The sequence below is a fragment of the Otolemur garnettii genome, unplaced genomic scaffold (assembly GCF_000181295.1).
Source record: "Otolemur garnettii isolate 467f Iridium unplaced genomic scaffold, OtoGar3 scaffold00146, whole genome shotgun sequence".
NCBI lineage: Eukaryota > Metazoa > Chordata > Mammalia > Primates > Galagidae > Otolemur > Otolemur garnettii.
Window position 1 is genome coordinate 3,466,533 of NW_003852541.1, and position 18,248 is coordinate 3,484,780.

The 18,248-nt window shown below is 40.2% G+C and overlaps 1 protein-coding gene across 3 annotated transcripts in view; it reads left to right on the forward strand.

The window, feature by feature from the left end:
• The window catches only part of CANX (calnexin), a 39,451-nt gene extending 22,898 nt beyond the window's left edge, over positions 1 to 16,553 (forward strand). For 2 of the 3 annotated variants that reach the window (XM_023518767.1, XM_023518768.1), the window contains exons 9-16: positions 2,222 to 2,411; positions 3,944 to 4,057; positions 4,621 to 4,777; positions 7,590 to 7,805; positions 8,483 to 8,602; positions 9,910 to 10,036; positions 11,820 to 11,899; positions 14,722 to 16,539. In XM_023518767.1, the coding sequence (XP_023374535.1) occupies positions 2,222 to 2,411; positions 3,944 to 4,057; positions 4,621 to 4,777; positions 7,590 to 7,805; positions 8,483 to 8,602; positions 9,910 to 10,036; positions 11,820 to 11,899; positions 14,722 to 14,775 (1,058 nt within the window). In that variant the 3' untranslated portion in view covers positions 14,776 to 16,539. Of the gene's footprint in view, positions 1 to 2,221; positions 2,412 to 3,943; positions 4,058 to 4,620; positions 4,778 to 7,589; positions 7,806 to 8,482; positions 8,603 to 9,909; positions 10,037 to 11,819; positions 11,900 to 14,721 lie in introns of all 3 variants that reach the window. The other variant, XM_003799153.2, reaches the window with a different exon arrangement.
• Positions 16,554 to 18,248: the final 1,695 nt, after the last annotated feature.

The window sequence follows — 18,248 nt, forward strand, 5'->3', positions numbered from 1 at the left end:
CCAGCTACTTGGGAGGCAGGCAGAAGACTCGCTTGAGCCCAGGAGTTGGAGGTTGCTGTGAGCTGAGATGCCACGGCACTCTACCCAGGGGGACAACTTGAGGCTCCTGTCTGGGGAAAAAAAAAAAAAAAAGGCTTTTATGTCCCACACAGAGTTTGTCTGCTGATCTCCCTCATTTCTTCCTTTTTTATATTTTCTTGTTGATAAAATGTTGAATAATAGGATATACAGTAGAAATACATTTGCAAACTTTCAAAATTATCTTTTAGTTGAACTTGCTTTGAATGTTCCAGTACTACCTGGACAATTGAGTTTAATCATTTGGACATTAGAAGGGGTTTTTTTTTGTTCGTTTCTAATGAAGCCTTTCTTGCTGGTTTGTTATCATTTATACACATGCCTCTTTTTCTAAACAATGTATAGTAGAACCTCCATAATTGACTATCTCCCTACATTGACCACCTCCTGAAGTTGCCCTAATTTTCAGACACTGGACATGCACCACATGTATGTATCAGTACAGCAGGCCTAGTTCCTTATGTTAACCACTTCTGTATGTTGACCAGTTTGTTACAGTCCCTCTCTTTATACACAGGTTCTATTATATTTGAGGTGATAGATATTATTCCTGATTTGGTCATTACACATTGTATACATGTATAAAAATATCATAAGTACTCCCAAAATATGTATCACTATGATATATCAATGAAAAAATACAAAAGATAAAAGTGTCTGAAATGTTAACATTGTGATGTATATTTGTCCATGTATCTAACCTTCTTGACTGCACAAGAGTGAAAGTTTTCCTTCAAAAGAATATATCTTCACTATCATTGATAACAGCAGCATAGTGTCCCATTGTCTGGATATGCTGTAACTTGGTTAGCTACCTATTTAGACATTTTGGTGTAGGATCCAGGCTGTAGTAAAAATTACACTTAAGATGATTTTATGGATTTAAAATTATGTTTTCATTGGCTATTGGACTTCAGAAGTACAACTATGAGTGAACAAACGTGTTTTCATAAATAAAATGTTTGGATAATTAGAAATTTTGGCAACATACATGGTGGTAATACCAGGTCTATTAAAAATGAAGAAATGGGCATTTTCTTTTTTTTTTTTTTGAAATGGGCATTTTCTACTGGGAGGTTATAATAAATGACTTGCCTGCTGACTGGTGCATAATCATTTGTTTCAGACTAACAATTATGTTAATTTTTGTAAGCTTTTGATGTTCTTAGGGTCTATAAATGTGGTCTTTTGGTATTATAAATTTTTAACTGTCTTTTGTTGTAATTTCTAGAAACCTAAGGAACTAGTACTGGTACTTAATTTAATTTTATTTTTTTGTAAAGATAGTTTCACTTTGTTGCCCTCAGTAGAGTGCCATGGTGTCACAGCTCATAGCAACCTCCAACTCCTGTGCTTAGGCGATTCTCTTGCCTCAGCCTCCCGAGTAGCTGGGACTACAGGCGCCAGCCACAACGCCCAGCTATTTTTTGGTTGCAGTTTGACTGGGGCTGGGTTTGAACCTACCACCCTTGGTATATGGGGGCTGGCGCCCTACCTGCTGAGACATAGGAGCTACCCCACTAGTACTTAATTTTTCAGATAAGGAAAAGGGGTTCACACTCTACTGAGGGCAACAAAGTGAAACTCTGTCCTAATAATAATAATGATAATAATAAAGGGGTTCAAAGGTGTTCTTTTAAAAAAGAAAAAGTAAAGGAAAAGTGGGGAGTTCAGTTGCCCAAGGTCTCTAACGCCTGGCTTGATGAACCTATTGTGACCCCAGTACTTATGGTCTGTGTTCTGTGTTTCCATGTTGCTGCTTCCTATGAGAAGTCTTGACCTTTTTTATTATGGTAAGGAGAAAGTTGGGAGCGAGTAGTTAATTAACTTTTTATTTTTTAATTTTTTTGCATTTTTATTTATTTTATTTTTTTGAGAAAGTCTCACTATGTTGCCCTTGATAGAGTGCTGTGGCATCACAGCTCACAGCAACCTCCAACTCTTGGACTTAAGCAATTCTCTTGCCTCAGCCTCCCAAGTAGCTGGGACTACAGGTGCCTGCCACAATGCCCGGCTATTGTTTAGCAGGCCTGGGCCGGTTCAAACCCACTAGCCCCTGTGCCTGTGGCCAGCACCCTAACCACTGAGCTGTGGGTACCAAGCCTAATTAACTATTTTTAATAGCATTTAATTTTTCTTTCAGTTTTGAATCCAGATAATACTTTTGAAATATTAGTTGACCAGTCTGTTGTAAACAGTGGAAATCTGCTAAATGACATGACTCCTGCTGTAAATCCTTCACGTGAAATTGAGGACCCAGAAGACCGGAAGCCTGAGGATTGGGATGAAAGACCAAAAATTCCAGATCCTGATGCTGTCAAGCCAGATGACTGGTGAGTCTTGGAGGCCTGTCTTTGGGTATAGGAGGATTTTGTATATTCCACATGGCTTGAGCAACCAAATGTTGGTTGAGTAAGATCTGATAATTTCAGCAATCTATGATGCAGTCTAAACTGTAGGAAAAATGTAGATTGCTATAGCAGGAAAGAAGCATTTTACAAACCACAGAATGCTGAAATTGGTTATGCAGCTTGCCTGTGATGACAGTTTGTGGCAGAACCTCAGGTCTCATAGTCTGGCCATTCTAGTGCTTCTTTGAATTCACATTTAAAGCTCAAGTCCTGAAATTCTAATTTGAAAAATAACCTTTTTCCTATTTATAACAATACTTTGAGATCTCTGCTATGTGTTAGGCAGTTAAATACAAAGGCACAGGACACACACTACCATCTGCCTACCCAGAGCTCAGAGTCCAGTTGTGAGGCAGGTAAGTAAAATCACCATGTACTATGGTAAGGGTCTACAAAAGGTACTACCAGGGGACCAGAGCACCAGGTGTGTCTAACCTGGGCATGGTTTCTTGGATCAGAGTACATTAAAGTGAGACTTAAAAGCAAAATGAGATTAATTAAGTGGTGAAGATGGCAGAGGATGTTCCTCATTGAAGAACATAGTATGCAGAAATAAAGGAGCAGGAATGAGCTTGACATGCATGAGGTTGTTTTTTTTTTTTTTTTTTTTTTTTTTGGGACAGAGTCTCTGTCACCCAGGAAAGAGTGCTGTGGCATCCTTATAGCTTACAACAACCTCAAACTCCTGGGCTCAAGCGATCCTATTGCCTCAGCTCCCTCAGTTGCTGGGACTACAGGCATGTGTCACAATGCTTGTCTAGTTTTTTCTATTTTTTTAAGTAGAGACAGGGTCTCCCTCTTGCTCAAGTTGGTCTTGAACTCTTGAGCTCAGAGAATTCACCTGCCTTGGCCTCCCAAAGTGCTAGGATTACAGGTGTGAGCTACCAAACCTGGCTGGTAACGTAGGTTTTAAACTGGCCATTAAATCTGTTAAACCTCAGCTATGTTGATCTGGATGGATGTGTGGTCCTTGGTACCATTCATATGGTTGCTGGTTACACATACAGGTCCACAACTTGCTGGCATCATTCTATATGTCAAGGCCGCATCTGCTGCCACCACAACACGCAAAGGCAGAGCATGACCTAAATCTTTTTTGAACAGCACTCGGTTGTCTCCCAGGCTGGAGTATAGTGGTATGGTCATAGCTCACTGCTGCCTGGAACTCTGGAGCTCCAGGGATCTTCCTGCCTCAGCCTCTGAAGAAGCTAGGACTATAGGCATGTGCCAGGGCTTTTTTTTTTTTTTTTTTAGAGATGGCATCTCCTATGCTGTGTTGCCCAGGTTGGTCTCAAACTCCTGGCCTCAGGTGATCTTCCTTCCTGGGCCTCCCAGAATGCTGGGATTATAAGGTCTTAGATATTTTTAGAATGCTCTGTTTCAGATACACAGAGTAGAAGTACTCTTTGATTCTCTGGTCAGTATTATAGCTAGATTTTTCTTTTGTGTCTAAGGGATGAAGATGCCCCTGCTAAGATTCCAGATGAAGAAGCCACAAAACCTGAAGGCTGGTTAGATGATGAGCCTGAATATATATCTGATCCAGATGCAGAGAAGCCAGAGGATTGGTAAGAGCTTTGGATAACTTTTTAAATTATCTTCTTTTTTAATTGAAGTTAAATTTAATACTTTAATATGGCCAAGTACCCAAATTTAAGGGAAGAGTTTGAAAAACTTAATTATAATTTCAATTTTATCTTTTTTTTTTTTTTTTTTGAGACAGAGTCTCATTATGTCACCTTCGGTAGAGTGCAGTGGCATCACAGCTCATAGCAACCTCCAACTCTTGGGCTTAAGTGATTCTCTTGCCTCAGCCTCCCAAGTAGCTGGGATACAGGCACCCGCCATAACGCCTGGCTATTGTTTTGTTGCAGTTGTTTAGCTGGTCCAGGTTGGATTCGAACCCGCCAGCCTCAGTGAACGTGGCTGGTGGCCTAGACACTGTGCTATGGGCACCAAGCCTCGTCTTTTTTTTAAAATACGTCTGTTATGAAAAATTATTGCAGGAAATACAGAAATAAGAGCAGATGGTCATTTTGGCAGTAGTTTTGGTAACCATTGGGCCAGCAAGCTATTCATAGTACTGTATTACAGAATCCACTTATAATTTGTTGCTTTTATATCTCCAAAGGGATGAAGACATGGATGGAGAATGGGAGGCTCCTCAGATTGCCAACCCGAAATGTGAGTCAGCTCCTGGGTGTGGGGTCTGGCAGCGACCTATGATCGACAACCCCAATTACAAGGGCAAATGGAAGGCTCCGATGATGGACAATCCTAACTACCAGGTTTGTGCCTCTTGATTATTGAGTTGCTTTCATTGATCTGTTAGTATTTAGATAGAAGTTTTGTCTCAGTGATGCTGCCTGGATGATAATTATATTGAAGTTGTTAAATGAAGAGCAGAAAGTAAATTTCATAAATTGAGAGAAACCTTAATAGGTTAGGTGTTGGGAAGATAAACCTAGAAACTGAATTGAATAGTTCTCACAACTGCTTTCTTTTTTTTTTTGGAGACAGAGCCTTAAGCTGTCCCCCTGGGTAGAGTGCTGAGACGTCGCAGCTCACAGCAACCTCTAACTCCTGGGCTCAAGCGAGTCTTCTGCCTCAGCCTCCCAAGTAGCTGGGACCACAGGTGCCCTCTACAATGCCCCGCTATTTTTTGGTTGCAGCCATCATTGTTGTTTGGCGGGTCCAGGCTGGATTTGAACCCGCCACCTTAGATGTATGTGGCTGGTGCCTCAGCCACGTGAGCCACAGGCGCCAAGCCCACAACTGCTTGCTTTCTTTTTTTTTTTTTTTTGAGACAGAGCCTCAAGCTGTCCCCCTGGGTAGAGTGCCATGGCATTACAGCTCACAGCAACCTCCAACTCCTGGGCTCAAGCGAGTCTCCTGCCTCCACCTCCCAAGTAGCTGGGACCACAGGCGCCCACCACAACGCCCGGCTATTTTTTGGTTGCAGCCGTCATTGTTGTTTTAGCGGGTCCGGGCTGGGGATTCGAACCCTCCACCTTAGGTGTATGTGGCTGGCATCTTAGCCGGTTGAGCTATAGGCGCCGAGCCCCCACAACTGCTTTCTAACCAGGTTTAGAAACAAAAAAGAAAAGGGAAATGGAAAACTTAGGATTTGGGCACCTGGCTGTCAGATGGCAGAGGTGCTTTAGCCACAGAATCCAAATCCCAGGCTTACCAATATGTGTGACCTGGTGGATAAGAAGACTGTGATAGGAGCTAGTGTTTCCACCATAGCTGATAAGCTCACTTAGCCTCGGTGTCTTAAGATGTAAAAAGATTGAAGCTCAAGTGAGATGGTAAGAATATAGGTAGTGAGTTTATGAAATTTCAGGTGTACTATGGAAGTGTACCCCCCTTTGGATCCTTTATTCTATAAAATTATTTACAATCATTAGTTTTCACTCAGTCAAACTTGAAAATGTAAAGGGTTAAGTCTATATGCATATACTAGATATATGTTTTTCTGTTTTTGTTTTATTTTTGAGACGAGAGTCTCACTGCCCCAGGCTAGGGTACCATGGCAATTGTGCAGTTAATAAGATAAAATAAAAATAGCACTTATAAAACTGCCCTTTAGGCTCAGTGCCCATAGCTCAGTGGTTAGGCTGCTGGCCACATAAACCGGGGCTGGTATGTTCAAACCTGCCCTAGGCCTGTTAAACAACAATGACAACTGGAACAAAAAAATAGCCAGGTTTTGTGGCAGGCACCTTGTAGTCTAGCTACTTGGGAGGCGGAGGCAAGAAAATTGCTTAAGCTCAAGAGTTTGAGGTTGCTGTGAGCTATGATGTTACAGTACTCTACTGAGGGCAACATAATGAGACTGTGCCTCAAAACAAACAAACAAACATGTATCTCCGTACCCATAGTGCAGTGGTTATGGTGCCAGCCACATACACTGAGGGTGGTGGGTTCGAACCCGGCCCAGGCCACCTAAACAACTACAACAAAAAAATAGCCGGGCGTTGTGGCAGACACCTATATTCCCAGCTACTTGGGAGGCTGAGGCAAGAGAATCGCTTAAGCCCAAGAGTTGGAGGTTGCTGTGAGCTGTGATGCCATAGCACTCTACCAAGGGCAACATAATAAGACTCTTGTCTCAAAAAAAAAAAAACAAACCTGCCATTTAGGCCAGGCAAGGTGGCTCACACCTGTAATCCTACACTCTGGGAAGCTACAGTGGGGGGAATGCTTGAGCTCACAGGTTTGAGACCAGCCTGAGCAAAAAGGATGACACTCATCTCTCCTAAAAATAGAAAAACTGAGGCAAGAGGATCACTTGACTCCAGGAGTTGGAGGTTGCTGTGAGCCATGGCACTCTACCTAGGGTGACAGCTTGAGACGCTTGTCTCAAGAAAAAAAGAAAAAAATTGTTCTTTAAGGCCAGGCACAGTGGTTTACACCTGTAATCCTAAGCACTCTGAGAGGCCAAGATGGGTGAATTGTTTGAGCTGAGTTCAGGATTTTGGACCATCCTGAGCAAGAGTGAGACCCTGTCTCTAAAAATGGGTGGGCGTGGTGCTGAGCACCTGTAGTCTTAGCTACATTGGAGGCTGAGGCAAGAGGATTGCTTGAGCCCAAGAGTTTGAGGTTGCTGTGAGCTATGACACCATGCACTCTACCAAGGGCAACAAAGTGAGGCTGTCTTGAAAAAACAAAAATTGCCCTTTAGCTGTTTTCCTGTTAGTGGCCATTTATGTGGATTGTCAGTGCTGTGGTAATCATCCTTGTCTGAAGTATGAAGAAGTATTTGTCTAGGTAATCCAGACATGAATTGCTATTCAAGACCATGTGTATTTTATTTTAACTCACCTCTATTTCCATCAGCAATTGATAAGTGTGGAGACTTTGGGAATGGGCCAGACACAGCAGGGTGTTGGTTTGGACCACATTGTGGATGATGTCAGAAATAGAAATCTTAGCAGTAGAGTGTGTAAAACATCAGTAGCACTTATTATCTTCTTCCTCATTTAAGTTTCACAAAGTTAGCATTTATCTCTGTTGATTATGCAGAATTCATTTTAGAGTAGGTTCTGCTTAAAGTTTTGTAGATTCATTATTTGAAATTTTTAAAATGTTCTCTAGGGAATCTGGAAACCCAGGAAAATACCAAATCCAGATTTCTTTGAAGATCTCGAACCTTTCAAAATGACTCCTTTTACTGCTATTGGTTTGGAGCTATGGTCTATGACCTCTGATATTTTTTTTGACAACTTTATCATCTCTGGTGACCGAAGAGTAGTTGATGATTGGGCCAATGATGGATGGGGCCTGAAGAAAGCTGCTGACGGGGCTGCTGAGGTTTGTGCTTACTTGTTTCTTGTGTGTTTACATCTGTTATTGTAGGTAACTGTTACCATTGTTAAAGGTTAAGTTTGTGGGTTTATCTTTTCCCTTAATTGGGAATATTGGCATAAAAAATATAACCATATGCCTGCTAAGATAAATATTGGTTTTGGGGCATGATTTTATTAGTCTAAGATAGTGGCTTTAGAGTCATTATTTGTGTTATGTGTGGAGTTTTTTTATTATTTGTGTCTATGTATGTATCTTAACTAGATCTGCCAGTTAGGTATTATTTTACTGCAAACTTTAAAGCTGGATCTTGATTTGCCCAACATATGAAATTTTCAAAGAACTGGTCCTATGGCCAAGCTGAGAATTAGAGAGCTAAAGATAACTGAGATGAAGAAATTCTTCATTCACTGGTTTTCAAAGTTAAGGCATCATTTTGCAGGTGAATAAGATGTTAGCTTTGACACCAATGAAAGTGAAATCACCTTGATGATAAGGAGAGCAGGAAGATGGAAGCTTTTCTCTAATTTCCTTTTTATGTTATATGAACATCTTGGCCTGAATTCTTTGAAAATGGAGGACCTAAGTAGTGTTCGGCCATAATTGAACTGTTGAACAAATTGTGCAACTTGTATTTGGTGTCAAAAACTTGAACTTTCAGTCAATCTTGTCTTGTTTTTTAGCCAGGTGTAGTGGGGCAGATGATTGAGGCAGCTGAAGAGCGCCCATGGCTCTGGGTGGTCTACATTTTGACTGTAGCTCTGCCTGTGTTCCTTGTTATCCTCTTCTGCTGTTCTGGAAAGGTATGAATTTTTTTTGGTGGGCATGGGGCATCACTTGGAATTCTTTTATTAAAAATAGATGACTTGGAGCACATGCTCAGTGGTTAGGGCACCAGCCACATGCACCAAGGCAGGTGGGTTCTAGCCTGGCCCAGGCCTACTAAACAACAATGACAACTATAATGAAATAATAGCCAGGTACTGTGGCCAGTGCCTATAGTCCCAGCTACTTGGGAGCCTGAGGCAAAAGAATTGCTTAAGCCCAAGAGTTAGAGGTTGCTATGAGCTGTGATGCCTTGGCACTCTACCAAGGGCAACATAGTGAGACTCTGTCTAAAAATAATAATAATAAATGAAAAGAGCTAAGATATGTTGCCTGAAGTTTTCTTTGTAGTAGCTCAGTAATAACTGGGTCACATTTGGTATTAACTTCTAAAACTTTATTCACTACTCCTAAGTGACCATTTATTGTGCCCATATGGGAGTAGAATTTATAGCCCCTCAGTGGCTAGTATTATTTATCCTGCTCTATTTCTGTCTGTAATATTTGTAGTCAGATGTTCTACCAGTGAGTTCTACTCCCATCTCTCTGTAATATTTAGGAACAACTTTCTTCAAAAAAAATTTAAATTTAAATATAAAACCCAGCCATCTAGGCACAAACCAGCTTTTCCTCTTGGCATAGATATTTCTATTCTTATACTTTGTAATTTGATCTTTGATTTCTTATTATCTGTTCCTCCCTCTCCAACCCTTCCCTCCCCAAAGAATACATATGGAATCCTAGCCTTATTGTTAGTTTTTCTTGTTTAGCCCTTGTTCTGTGCACTCATTAAAAATAAGAAAAGAATATTTTATTTAGGCTCTTTATTCTTTTTTTGCAGTTTTTGGCCGGGGCTGGGTTTGAACCTACCACCTCCGGCATATGGGGCCAGCGCCCTACTCCTTTGAACCACAGGCGCTGCCCTAGGCTCTCTATTCTTAAGTGAGGATTATGCTTTACCTTGCATTCAAGGTACTTTGTACCTGGACCCAAAGTTCTTTTTCCTACTTTATTCTCCACCACTGTCTATGTGTTTGTGCCTCAAGTCAACTTGACTAGACCTACACTTTCCCTGCCTGAGTCACCCTTTTGTTCTTACTGTTCTTTCTACCTTGAATCATGCTCAAGGAAGAGAAAGCTATTGGGGTAGGAATTATCATCTTATTATTTCTGTATATTTACCCCTTTAGAGCCTAGAACAGAACTTTGCCTGTGCTTATAGGCATATAGTATGATAGTATATGACAATGTAACCAAAATTGTTGTATTTTGGGGAATTTTTCAGAAACAACCCAGTGCTATGGAGTACAAGAAGACTGATGCTCCTCAACCAGATGTGAAGGAAGAGGAAGAAGAGAAAGAGGAGGAAAAGGACAAGGGAGATGAGGAGGAAGAAGCAGAAGTGAAACTTGGTAAGAAGTAATCCTCAAAAACCTGCTTTAAGTTGAGACCTTAAGATGTTGTTCTGAGGCTGCGTCTGGCTCCCACTCTCACAGCCATTGCAGTACATTGAGCTCCATAGACACAGTGCCAGGGCAAGTGAGAGATGAATGGGCACTGGGTGACTCTGTGCCTCACTGAGGAAAAACTAAACATGGGCAAAGGAGATCCTAAGAAGCCAAGAGGCAAAATGTCATCATATGCATTCTTTATGCAAACTTGGGGGGGGGGGAGCACAAGAAGAAGCACCCAGATGCTTCAGTCAGCTTCTCAGAGTTTTCTAAGAAAGGTGGTTTCCAGAGAGGTGGAAGACTGTGTCTGCCAAAGAGAAAGGAAAATTCGAAGATAAGGCAAAGGCGGACAAGGCCCGTTATGAAAGAGAAATGAAAACCTATATCCCTCCTAAAGGGGAAACAAAAAAGAAGTTGAAAGATCTCAATGCACCCCAGAGGCCTCCTTGGGCCTTTTTCTTTTTCGGTTCTGAGTGTCACCCAAAAATCAAAGCTTTGAGAACATCCCGGCCTAACCATAGGTGATGTTGCAAAAAAGCTTGGAGAGATATGGAATAATGCTGTTGCAGGTGACAAACAGCCTTATGAAAAGAAGGCTGCATAGCTGAAGGAAAAATACAAAAAGGATATTGCTGCATACCAAGCTAAAGGAAAGCCTGATGCAGCAAAAAGGGAGTCGTCAAGGATGAACAAAAGCAAGAAATTGAAGGAAGAGAAGGAAAATGAAGAAGATGATGATGAATAAGTTGGTTCTAGCACAGTTTTTTTCCTTGTCTATAAAGCATTTAACCCCCCTGTATACAACCTACTCCTTTTAATGAAAAAAAAATTGAAATGTAAGGTTGTGTAAGATTTGTTTTTAAACTGTACAGTGTCTTTTTTGTATAGTTAACACACTACCGAATGTGTGTTTAGATAGCCCTGTCCTGGTGGTATTTTCAACAGCCACTAACCTTGCCTGGTACAGTATGGGGGTTGTAAATTGGTGTAGAAATTTAAAGCAGGTTCTTGTTGGTGCACAGCACAAATTTTTTTTTTTTTTTTTTTTGAGACAGAGCCTCAAGCTATCCCCCTGGGTAGAGTGCCGTGGCATTACAGCTCACAGCAACCTCCAACTCCTGGGCTCAAGCGAGTCTCCTGCCTCAGCCTCCCAAGTAGCTGGGACTACAGGCGCCCGCCACAACGCCTGGCCATTTTTTGGTTGCAGCCATCATTGTTGTTTGGCAGGCCCGGGCTGGGGATTCGAACCCGCCACCTTAGGTGTATGTGGCTGGCGCCTTAGCTGCTTGAGCCACGGGCACCAAGCCCACAGCACAAATTTGTTATATATGGGGATGGTAGTTTTTTCATCTTCAATTGTCTCTGATGCAGCTTATATGAAATAATTGTTGTCTGTTAACTGAATACCACTCTGTAATTGCAAAATAAAAGTTGCAGCTGTTTTGTTGACATTCTGAATGCTTCTAAGTAAATACTTTTTTTTTTTTTTTTTTTGCAGTTTTTGGCTGGGGCTAGGTTTGAACCCACCACCTCCAGTATTTGGGGCTGGCGCCCTACTCCTTTGAGCCACAGGTGCCACCCAATACAATTTTTTTTATTAGAAAAAGAATGTTGTTTTCAAGTGCCTATAATCAAATTACAGTAATGATTTTTTTTTTTAGATCTAGAGGTGTATTCTAATGCTAATTGTCTGATCACTAAAAACAAGTGTAAGGTTCGCTCAGTTGTTTAACTTCTGTCTTAGAAGAGAAACAAAAAAGTGATGCTGAAGAAGATGGTGGTGCTGTCAGTCAAGAGGAGGAAGAGAGAAAACCTAAAGCAGAGGTAAAAGAAGGGAGTTATACATTTTGTATGGCTAAAGTTATATCTGAATCTCAAAAAGCATTTTTTGGGGGGGCTGAAAATGATTTTCTGGAATAAGCAGAAGATTATAGGGGACAAATAATAAAATGCTTTCTAAGATGAGAACTTTAAGTTATTAAGTTATTTAATAGTTCTGTCTCATCTACCTCCTCTCACTGTTCCCTGAAAAGTATTTCTTGCACAAATCACTGCATTCTGAACATTTTGTCCATGTTTTCTGTGGATTTATTTCTTCATTTAACAAATCCTAGGTGCCCATTTTGTGCTCAGCATTGTCAACAAATAATACAATACAAAGATACCCTGCCTTTGGTGTGCTTAACTTCTAGTGGGGAGAAACCAGCAGTAAACGGTAGACATTATAAGGATGTAAATGACACAGTATATTAGGAACTGTAGGCCAGGAAAAGGTATTGGAAGTGCTGGTGACAGCAGGTCACACCATGTAAGACCTCATTGAGAGGATAACATTTGAGCAAAGACTGGGAAGAGATAAGGGAAATGGACAGCCATTACAGCCTTTTGGGGTCAGATGTGATAGGATCTGACTACTGTGGCTGCTATGTTTTCTGTAGACCATGGAGAATAAGGGAGACCAGTTAGGAGGCTCTTGTAATAACCTAGGCAAGATATATATGGTGGTCTTACATAGTGTGCTTGGTGGAAGAGGGTATAAAAATAAGGTGACCAGATTTTAACATTCGTAAAGTGGGACACCATTGGGGGCGCGGGGCCTGACAACAATGCAAACTTTGATAAGCAGTTCTCAATGAACAGTTCTCAACAATTATTTGTTATTATTAAAGTTTAACATTATAAAATTAACAAAAATGATATAAAACTCATATCCTGGTGAAATATTCACATGGCAGCCGAAAACCATATATTCCCTTCCTGTTCTCCCGTGTTCCCTAGCTTGTTGTGCATTCTTTCCAAAAATCAGACATTTTTAAAACGATGCGGGACAAATTGTTAGAAATTGGGACTGTCCCGCCAAAAACGGGACATCTAGTTACCTTGGGGGGGGGGGGGCTACTTGTTTGTTCCAGACAGTTTGGCTCCTTCTGAGCTAATTGTCCTTGCCTAGAAGCAAGGGAGGGAGCCAGTCTCCTTCTGGTACCCATTCCATCTGGGTGACTTTGCCTAGGAGGGGAGTAGGGAGTTTACATTAGCCTTTTCATTTCCAAATGAAGTTAACCTCTTCATTCGCAAATGGAGTTACATTAACCTTTTCTGCAGCCATATATTCCCTTCCCATTCTCCTGCTGTTCCCCAGCTTGTCAGGCATTCTTTCCAAAAATCAGGACTTTTTTTAAAACACTGCAGGCCAAATTGTTAAAAAGCGGGACATCTGGTCACCTTATATAAAAACCAGTTGAGGTTCTGGACTTAGGTTTTGTAGTGGTAAGATATATGTGGTATGAGAAAGAGAGAACCTTTGCATACCAAGGTCCCTTTTTTAGCACTTCCGTGTTTGTGTCTTAGTCCCTCCTTCAAAGCTCTGTTCAAGTTCCATTTCTAGCTACTACAACTCTGCCTTTCTATTGATAAAGATGAATGCTATTTATATCTTGATTATATTTTCAATGGATGTATTCTTTCTTTTTTGTTCGTTTTGAGACAATGTCTCGCTATGTTGCCCTCAGTAGAGTGCAGTGATGTCTCAGCTCACAGAAACCTCAAACTCTTGGGCTTAAGTGATTCTCTTCCCTCAGCCTCCCAAGTAGCTGGGACTACAGGCGTCTGCCACAATGCCCTGCTATTTCTTTGATGTAATAGTCATTGTTGTTTGGCAAAAGTGAGTGAATGTTTGAGTTCACAAGTTCAAGACCAGCCTGACCAAAAGTGAGACCTCGTCTGTACTAAAAATAGAAATACTGAGGCAAAAAATAGAAATACTGAGGCAAATGCTGATGCCACAGCACTCAACCCAGGGCGACAGCTTGGAACTCTGTCTCAAAAAAAAAGTAGGGAATCAATGTCTCACATACTTTGTATATCCTCCAGACAGCCTCATATGGCAAGTTGCTGGTTACATTTAAGTAAAGGGAGTATTTTTGTAAGGTAATTTCCAATCTTCAGCACTTGTAGTAGGGTAGAAAGAGAGCGCCAGGTTTATAGTCTACTTGGATGGTCTTCAATCTTCATGAATCCTAGATTTCTCATCCTTACAATAGGGGAAAAGGGCTCGGCGCACATAGCACAATGGTAGTGGCACCAGCCACATGCACCGAGGCAGGCAGGTTTGAGCCTGGCCCGGGCCAGCTAACCAACAATGACAACTGCAACAAGAAAATAGTGTTGTGGCAGGTGCTACCTGGGAATTTGAGGCGAGAGAATTGGGCTTAAGCCCAAGTTTGAGGTTGCTGTGAGCTGTAACCCCATGGCACTCAACTGAGGGCAACATAGACTCTGTCTCAAATTAAAATAAATAAATATATATATATATGTATATATATATATAAATATATGTCTAATGTACCTGTGAGCCAGTAGATTGGGATTAAGCAGGATAATGTGAAAGCCTAATGCCTGATACTTTCTAAGAAAATATTTATGAGTTAGATTGAGAAAAGTATATATTATAGAACAAAAAGACTAAACTGAATTAGTCTGCTACCTTTGAGCTGCCATTGTTTTGGGTACATTATCTTATAATCATTTTTCTTGATTTTTCCTCAAATGGGTTACTCTTAGCCTAGTTAATATTGAGAATATAGCAAACTTTTATGTTTCTTTAAATGTGCTAATTATGGTGAATTTCTTTCTTTTCACTCAATTAGGAGGATGAAATTTTGAACAGATCACCAAGAAACAGAAAGCCACGAAGAGAGTGAAATAATCTTGAGAACTTGATCTGTGATTTCTTTTCCCTCCCCTTCCCCTCCAAGTGTGGTCCTAGGAAAGGACCTGGCACACCTTAGGTTGAAACTCAGAAAACCTCAAGATGTCACCATCAACAGGTTCCAGTTGAACACTAGTCTGTGTAATTTTAAACATCTAGCAGTAATAATTTCAGTTGTGACATAAAGGACCCTGTTTTTGTAGAAAGGAAAACATTTAACATAATGGTTGTGAAAAGTAACATGAAACAACTAACTTGTATTTTTGTTTTTGTTTTTAAATCTTTGTTTTTAAAAATAGAATGATAGAACTTTACCAATCTTTAAAATCTTGTCTTAATTTAATATATTAGTCTGTCCATGCAGAAATAACACCAACATTTAAAAATTCTAAGGGAATGAGTTGTAGTTTTTATAATAGATTTTTTTTAAGTTTGGTATTACAAAATATTCAAATGTTTCTGTCCCTTAAAATTGATAATCATGTTTAAAGTACAGTCATTTGTGGTTATAATCTTGTTTTGCTTGCTTCCATTACTTGATTCCTCCTAAGGAAATTTAGGAGAGGGATTGGATGGAGCCCAGATTTATATAGAAGTTCTGTTTAAGTTGTATTAAAAATAGATATACATTATGTTGGTTAGACCATAAAGTGTGTGTTCTGTTGTCTTTGGAACTGAGCAGACAGCAGTTAATGGAGGAGGTGGCCACTTCTATGTAGCACTTGGGTAGTCTTACTCCACACACAGGGAGCATCTGGCTTTGGCTTTCTGGAGCAGGTAGCTTGTTGAGGAACTCACTAGCAGGGCATGGCATGTGAGTTCTGGAGTAGGTATTTTCATTACTACTTCCACTGTGTCAACACTGTTTTCCTTACCCATATTTCCAAATTCTGAGCTTTTTCCTCTGCTATGCATTTTCTTCAAAGCGCAGCTTGCAATCCGTTGCTGAAATTGATTATGAACTCTGCATAGTGGTAAGCTTTATTGTGATCACATGTATGTTTCTTCTTTCTTTGAAGCAGACCCACACCTTTCCAGGGTCAGAGTACAGGATAGAATACGATCTTTCACTTTTACTCATTTCTTTGACTCCGTGTAAAGACTTTAGAAGTCTTAATTCAGAGGTGAACCAATTCAGAATTGACTGTACACAGGCTAAAAGTATTTATGGGAGGAGTGACACATAGCATGATTTTTGTAGCTGCTAAATATTTTAAGCCTTCATTTGCAATTCATGTAATTCATTTGTGTCTTAAATTACACAATAAAGCAGTCCTGTTCAAATTTTTTTTTTAACGTGGCTTGTAGAATTTTTTAAAAAGTGATCTTAAGTTTGTTTTTCATGTGGAATGCACATGGGTGCTATCAGAGCCTCTCCCATACCACTATAGTGTAATAATATCACACTGAAAGGTATTCAGAATTACATGTTATTTTTAGCTTTATTCTTTCCTCAGAGGTGTTTTACATGTACTGATGATACTGTTCCTTGCACTGAATATATAAACACTCCACAGTGTTTATATTGGGGAGATGTTGTGGAGGAGGTATATTTGTAAAAGATGAAAGCCGTACCCATTTATTTTACTGTTTTGTTTTTTTTTTTTAACTGATCTACTTAAATCCTTTTTTGGGTTGGATGCATTTTTTTGCTCTTCAGTGCTTGTTTCTTTTCATTCGTTTGTGGTCACAGTGACCTTAGCTATGTAGCAGACTTTCCCAAACATATTGAGTGCAAATAAACAGTTGTTACTTAACAAAACCTGAAAATATGTCTGTAGGTTTCTCCTTGAAGCAAATGTAGAGGATCATTGCATTTCCAGAAATCTGCTTTCTAAAACTCTTTATTTATGTTAAATTTCATGCCTCACTTTCTTCTAGCTGAGCTTAAATCATTAGGTTTAAATCATAAGTGTTCATTGTCTCTCCTTGTTTAGTAAGGTTTGTCCAGAATAAAAACAATGGCTCTTCTTGGTTCTTTTTTTTTTTTTTTTCAGTTTTTGTTGAAGGTGTAGCATCGTGATTAAATGTCTGAAATGTTAATGAATGACCAGCAGTTTTCAGCTCTTAAAAAGGCGCTTATGATTTTACATGCTGGTTACCTGTCCCATTGTAAAATGCTCACTGTCCATCAGATGTGTTTCTCAGTTTTTCTTATCTACAAAATACTCACTTTTTTTTTTTTTCAAATTGTCACGTTACTAAATGGTGTTACATTAAAGCCCTGTGTTAAGTGTCTGCCTTTGACTGAACTTTCTTCATAGTAACTTTCGATGTGTGTGTTTCATTGTTTCAGTACTAGGTTAATCTTCTTTTAATTGGCCTCTACGTAAGAGTTTGCTTTTGCTAATAGGAAACTATTATGAATAGTGAAATAACTACTTTGTCTCACCACATGAGTTTGATTAGTATTTTATATTAACTCTTGCCTCCTCTTGGCTGATTCTGGTTCAGTAGTTTCTGTTGTATGCAAGGACAGCAGTTCAGAAAAGAAAGCGATGCTAGCCCCAGGAGGCAGTTCATTCCTATAATTCCAGAGACTTGGGAGGCCAAGGTAGGAGGATCGCTTGAGGTTAGGGGTTCTAGACCAGCCTGGGCAACATTTTGAGACCTTGTTTTAAATAAATGAAAAGGCACTAACTGGGCCCAGCGTCTTGGGCCTGTAGTCAGAGCTGTTTGAGAGGCTAAGGCCAAAGGAGCAGGGGAGCCCAGAAGATGGAGGCTGCAGTGAGCTGTGATTATATTCATCTCTAAAAATTATTTTAAAGGAGGGATGGTACTGGTAATTTGTAGCTAGTGTTATTAAAGACTTAGAATTGAACTTAGACATTGAATGTTTAAATTTTTATTAGAAAATATTTTTTTTATGGCTCGGTGCCTGTGGCTCAAGCAGCTAAGGTGCCAGCCACATTAACAGCTGAGCTGGCAGGTTTGAATCCAGCCTGGGTCCGCTAAACAACAATGATGGCTGCAACAAAAAAATTGTCAGGTACTTAGTCCCAGCTACTTGGGAGGTGGAAGCAAGAGAATTGCTAGAGCCCACGAGTTGGAGGTTGCTGTGAGCTGTGATGCTATAGCACTCTACCCAGGGTGACAGCTTGAGGCTCTGTCCCCCCCCCCAAAAATCTTTTTTCAGAATCATACTCCATGTTTTGCATATACTTGAATTATTTCAGCTATGTTTGCGAAAATTAGACCAAAAGTTTTTATGTACTATGAAGGTTTTAGATTGCTTGCTGAAGTGTATACACAAAACGTAGTATCTAGTTACTATTTTTTTCTACTGAATTTGTATAAAAGTATATGACTAAGGGTCCATTTTTTTCTCCTGATACTAAAATAATACCATCAGTCCTAATAAAAAGTAAAAAAGGGCTCGGCGCCTGTGGTTCAAGCGGCTAAGGCGCCAGCCACATACACCTAAGGTGGCGGGTTCAAATCCCCAGCCCGGGCCCGCCAAACAAC